Source organism: Asparagus officinalis, chromosome 5, assembly GCF_001876935.1.
Source record: "Asparagus officinalis chromosome 5, Aspof.V1, whole genome shotgun sequence".
NCBI classification, from domain to species: Eukaryota; Viridiplantae; Streptophyta; class Magnoliopsida; order Asparagales; family Asparagaceae; genus Asparagus; species Asparagus officinalis.
This window is the reverse complement of record NC_033798.1, coordinates 80,030,519-80,037,208: the sequence shown is the minus strand read 5'-3', so window position 1 is coordinate 80,037,208 and position 6,690 is coordinate 80,030,519. Positions and strand designations below refer to the sequence as shown.

Genomic DNA, 6,690 nt, shown 5'->3' with positions numbered 1-6,690 from the left:
TACTAACAATATATGCCAACCTGTACAATTTACTGAAGAAATAAATGGTAAGTAAACCAAGCAAACATCCATATAACATAATAACGAAAAAAATATTATATCTAAAAGCTAATATGTAGGGATCATTCAGAATAAGCTACCAAGACAAAAACATCTACATCAAGGGTCTTTACAAATGCAACAGAGATTCAAATTATTAATTTATACTACCATCACAATATTCAAAATATGTATGATTTTACAAGACCTACTCTATAATCCACACAATTTAACCTACTATAGTTTATTAATATATAGACATGCTATTGTACCTTTAAGACAAAGATAACTATCATTTGTAATAGAGTTCAGTCGTGGTTCTACATTTGTAAAGGTTGCAACAAGAAGGTAGACAGAGATGTTAATAACGAGTGTCCAAATGAAATATTATAGAATCGCCGATTAATTAGTAACCAAGTTAGGTAATATCCCTTCTTCATGAAATAAACATATCAAAATTAAATATTAACATTATAATTTAGGGCAAATTAACAATGAAAAATACAGTTATTTAGTTCAGATCATCACGAAAAATGACATGAATAGAGCAAATATAACATGATGCTATAGAAACTCCTATTGGATGGACAATAGAAGAATTTATTGCAGAGCAAAAAGAGGTAACTCCTAAATTCCTTTTTAAAATAAATTTAAACTATTATAACAATTATAGCTATATATATATATATATATATATAGATATATATTATAATATATTATATTATATTATATATATATATATATATTATATGGTATAATATGTATGTATATATATATTAGTATATATATTATTATTATTATCATAATATATGTATTACACACACATAATCACATAATATTACACATCACACACCACCACAGCACACACACACACACATTATATAATATATATATATAATATATAACTACTATATATTACATATAATCCTATATAATACATATATATATATATTACTATATATATAAATATACAATTATATAGATATATATATATATATGATATATATAGTAATTATATATATATATATATATATATATAATACATTAATACATATAGTATATAATAATACTATATATCATATAGCATATAATTATATATACATACTATATATTTATATTGATATATATATACATTCTAAAATACATATATATATATATATATATAATATATTATATATATATATATATAATATAATACTAGCACCATATATATCATATATCTATATATATGATATATACGTACTATATATATATTATAGTATACTATAATATATATATAATATATCATATATAAGCACACCCACACAACACAGCACACACATCCAGCAGCACCTATATAATAATAATATATATAATATATATATATTAATATATATAATATATACTATATACTTATATATATATATTATATATATCTATTCCTATCATATATATATACTACTATATATATATAATGAAATTGTAGCATTATTCTCACTAAAAAAATCAAAGTCCTTATTCAAAAAATTTGTGTTGAACATCAAAAGTACATTCAACTTCCTTGTGAAATACATGTCAACACAAGTGTACTCATCTATAACTCAGTTAAAATTTTGAGAATTTTTTCACATTAAGTAAATTTGATGTGAATAAAAAAATGGGCGGGATTGTCTAAAGGCCCAGGTTAGTGGGAGATTTTTCTCCTGTTAACGTGCACCCCCACTGAGTTTTTTCATATGGAAAAAAGGGGGAAATTGGGAGAAATTTCTAGAAATCGGATTGCGAGCTTCAAATCTTAGCTCATCTTCTCTCGTAAATCCTACTAATACTGATTTCTTCTAAGATGATGAAGAATCTGCATCGGATCTGATGGGGTCTACAAATCCAAAAGGAGAAAAAAAGAAGGTTATGCTATCAGATTTGTTGAATTCAGCTCCTGATCTAGCTCCTTTCTCCCTTAGTTCTCTTGGATTTCAATCTTGTCAACTTCTCGGTAATTATTTCAGTCCTATTGCTAATAACTCTGCTAAAAGTTCTTGGCCTGATGAGGTTATATTTGTGATTAATCTTTCACCTCGGCATCAAGAACTGAAATCTGATAGGAATCTTGATTCAAAAACTAATCTTGATTCTGTTACTATTCTTGATTTGGATTTGAATGGAGACAATACTAGAATTACTAATCAAGAACCTGCTAATGGCTCTCCCAAGGAGAATTTGGTTTTGCAACTTGTAATATCAAATTTAGGTAAATCTGATGTCCCTCAAATGGGATCCAAGATCGAAAACCAAAATCCAACTAAGGTTGAGAAGAGTTGGGCTAGTCTTTTTACAGACAATAGGAGATCTGGAACATGTATGAGTTTAAATTTTGTTTCCCCTACATCTAAAGATGTTGTGATTTTTGATGAGGAGGAATGGAATGAAGGTAATTCAATGTGGCAATTCTCTCTAATTGGTCAAGTTTTGGGCTTAAATGTCAAGTTTAAAGTCATGGAAGATTTTATTCATAAAGTTTGAGCTCGATGGGTTATTCCTGAAATTTGCATTAATCTTAAGCCGGGAATCTTTTTATTCAATTTCAAAAATAAGGGTGAAATGAATGATATTCTTGTTAATGGTCCATGGTTCTTTGGATCTAGGACTCTTTTATTAAAGACATGGTCAAGTGGAGATGAAATTGAGAAAATAAATGATTATATCTATCCAATATGGATTCAATTTCTAGCTCTTAGGCTCAATTTATGGAATTCAAAAAGTCTTAGTAAAATTACTAGTCTTATTGGTCGACCTATAGCAACGGACAAGCTCACAGCAAACATACAGAGGTTAGCATATGTAAGGGTTCTTGTTGCAGGTCATATGCCCTCTCCACTTTCAGATCAAATCTCAATACAAGTCCTAATGGTGTGATGATCAAACAAAAGGTGATTTATGAATTGAAACCAAAATGGTGTGAAAGCTATAAGATTGTAGGTCATGACACAATGTTTTGTAGAAGATTCCCTAAGACTCAAAGATGCATGCCAAAATGAATTGCACAGAATGGTAATTCAGGTAGTCAGGATATGCAGGGTGTTTCTGGAACCTGTGTTTAGGGAAATATGCAAGTATCCAGTCCTCTGAACTCTAGAAATTTAAGGGAACATAGTCTAGTGCATGCTCTACACAAACCTGATGTACAGGTTCATGTGCACTTTATTGTACCTGAAGCTGCTATTGCTCAGAATGGTTTTGTAGGTAGTCAGAACATGCAAGGTGTTTCTGGAACCTGTGTTCAGCGAAATATGCAAGTATCCACTCCTCTAAACTCTGGAAATTTAAGGGAACATAGACCTGTGCATGCCAAACCTGATGTGCAAGTTCATAAGCCTGAGAATGTTGTGCACATTCCTGTACCTGAAGCTGCTAAAATTCAGGGGAATGTTTCTAAACAGGTCTTGGGAAATATGAATGTATTGTATGTTTTCAACCCTGTCTTGAATGAAGATATAAGCATGAGCTTAAAGGCTGTTGGTTCCTACAGTAAATCTGAAAGCAACCATGTGCATGTGGTGCATGTCCAAAATCTGATTTATGGTAATGTTTATGTTAGCAACAAAGGCCTTCTACAAGATGTTAATTCTTGGACACAAGTACAAAGTAGCAAAGTTAGGAGAGGTTTCTCTCCAAGAAATGCACACCTCAATAGCTTGGAACATGATCATGATCTCTCTACTATTAAAAGAGGGGGAGTGAGAAAACTATGAATTAGTCTTTTTGGAATGTTAGAGGATTAAATAAAGGAGTTTTTGCTTTTAGGCCCATTTGTTTACTCCCATTTATCTTTAAACCCAAGTACTATTATTTGTATCTTTAAGCCCAATTCACTTTTTATATTTATCTTTAAACGCAAACTTCAAAATACAGTACTTTCAGCACTTGTATTTATATAGAATCCCAAAAATACCCCTTGGCCCCATATAAATATCTCTCCTCCTCCTCACCCTTTTCTCAACTTAGCCTTAAATTAAAAAATAAAAGCTCATTGCCTCCGTCGCCCGTCTCCAGCCGTCGATGCCCATCTCTAGTTGTCGGCGCTCGTCTCTAGCCGCCCTCATCAACTCGACCCTCTCTAGAAGCCCATCAGACTTAATCTCCCTTAGCTTCTTCCTCTGGTGCTCTCGCCAGCCTGACTTCTTCCACGCCCGCGACTCGCTCGATGTAATGATCCCCGTCCTTCGCCGCTTGACATTCAAGCTCAGGTCCATCACAGGCATTGTGGAGGAGCTGGAGGCTATCGGGTCTCCTGCGGAGGCCAAAACTTTCCTGATCTTGATGAGGGTCTACTGCAGAGGGGACATGCTTATCTTCGCTCGAGAGGTGTTTGATGAAATGGGTAGGAGAGGGTTCATGCCGAACACGCTTGCGAGAAATTTGATTATCGATGGGCTGTTTAAGAACAGTCAGTTTTGCGAAGGGATGAGATTTTTTAGAGAGACCCAGATGCCGAATTTCTTTACTTTTAACATTGTGATGAGAAATCTTTGTGAGCACGGGGATTGGCAAGAGGTGTGAGGAGTTTTGAGGGAGATGGTTAGGAGAGGATTTCAGCTCAACGTTGGGTCATTTACTTCAAGTTTAGATTGTTTTAATAAGGTGGGGAGAATCAAGGAGGTCTTTCAGTTGATGGGGTTTATGCATGTTTCATGTATGCGGCCTACCATGGAGATTTGGAGAATTTTGATTGTTGTGTTGTGCCAAGCTGGCAACGTTCCTTTGGGTTTTGGTTTGTTTGGGAAAATGATAGATTCGGGATGTTTGTTGACTGTTGTGTCGTATACGTCGCTTATTAAAGGGCTCCTAAAAGCTCGAATGTTGAGCGAAGCCATTGGTGTTTGGGATATTATGGTCATTGCCTCGGTTACCGTCGACTGCCGCCTCGCCGCCCTTTACACAAAGCTATATTGATGTGTTGATATGTTTGTAATGTACGAGTGTGTTGATGTGTTTGTAATGTATGGGGGCGATTGGTGAGATGTAATTCACATGATGAGGTGGTGAAGTTTTTTAAGAACTAGTTTTATTTGGATGATATATTTATTTATTTTTGCATAATTATGCTTAATTTTTGATGGTGAGGTAAAATTCAGTTGATTGAGAATAATATTTAGAGTACTATGGTGTTGTTTATCTACTTACTTGATTTAATATGATGGTAATTGATGGGGGTTAACATATGTGGATGTTAGTTGAATGCAAGTGCTAGCAAAGGGAAAGGAAAATAGTAGTGTGGATGTTAGTTGAATGCAAGTGCTAGCAAAGGGAAAGGAAAATAGTAGTGAAGCTGGATATGACGTGCTATACTCACCATTGTCTTCCGGAAAATAGTAGTGAAGCTGGATATGACGTGCTATACTCACCATTGTCTTCCCTTGATTTCTTGGATAATGTGCTATACTTACAAAATAACGTGTTATACTTACAAGATAACGTGTTAAACTTACTAGTTAACGTGCTATACTTACTGGTTAATGTGCTATACTTACTGGATAACGTGCTATACTTACAGGTTAATTTGCTATACTTATAGGTTAACGTGCTACACTTACAGGTTAACGTGTTATACTTACTGGTTAACATGCTATACTTACAGGTTAATGTGCTATACATACAGGTTAATGTGCTATACTTAATGATTAACATACTATACTTACAGGTTAACGTGCTATACTTACTAGATAACATGCTATACTTACAGGTTAACGTGCTATACTTACTAGATAACGTGCAATACTTACTAGATAACGTGCTATACTTACATGTTAATGTGCTATACTTACAGGTTAACGTGCTATATTTATTGGTTAACGTGCTATACTTACAGGTCAACATATTATACTTAAGGGTTAACGTGCTATACTTACTGGTTAACGTGCTATACTTACAAGTTAACGTGCTATACTTACTGGGTAACATGCTATACTTACTGGTTAACGTGCTATACTTATAGGGTAACGTGCTATACTTACTGGTTAATGTGCTATACTTACTGGTTAACGTGCTATACTTACAGGATAACGTACTATACTTACAGGTTAATGTGTTATATTTACAGGTTAACATGCTATACTTACAGGTTAACGTGCTATACTTACTGATTAACGTGCTATACTTACAAGTTAATGTGCTATACTTACAGTTAACGTGCTATACTTACTGATTAACGTGATATACTTACAGATTAACGTGCTATAATTACAGGTTAATATGCTATACTTTCAGGTTAACGTGCTATACTTACTGAATAACATGTTATACTTACAGGTTAACGTGCTATACTTACATGATAACATGCTAAAATTTTTAAATTTGTTATTTTTGGTAAAATGTTAGTTAAATGAGGTTTTGTAATTAACCACCCATTAATTTCACATTAGTTATTTCACATGATTATTTCGTACTAATTTCTAATTATAATTTGTTATACTTACTATTGTTATATTGATGATAGATAAATTCTGTGACATTGTCAGATGATTGTTGTTATGTTATTATGTGGAAATTCATAAATAATAATTAGAAATTAGTGCGAAATAATCATGTGAAATAACTAATGTGTAGCACGTTATTAGAAATAAGCACGTTATTCAGTAAGTATAGCACGTTAACCTGAAAGTATACCACATTAAC

The 6,690-nt window shown here is 32.9% G+C and overlaps 1 protein-coding gene across 1 annotated transcript; it reads left to right on the top strand.

Moving 5' to 3' along the window:
- Nucleotides 4,225-4,968, top strand: LOC109842062 (putative pentatricopeptide repeat-containing protein At1g16830). Its single transcript, XM_020410978.1, has 2 exons — nucleotides 4,225-4,569; nucleotides 4,657-4,968. Exons 1-2 carry the CDS (start codon nucleotides 4,225-4,227, stop codon nucleotides 4,966-4,968), a joined length of 657 nt encoding a protein of 218 aa, XP_020266567.1.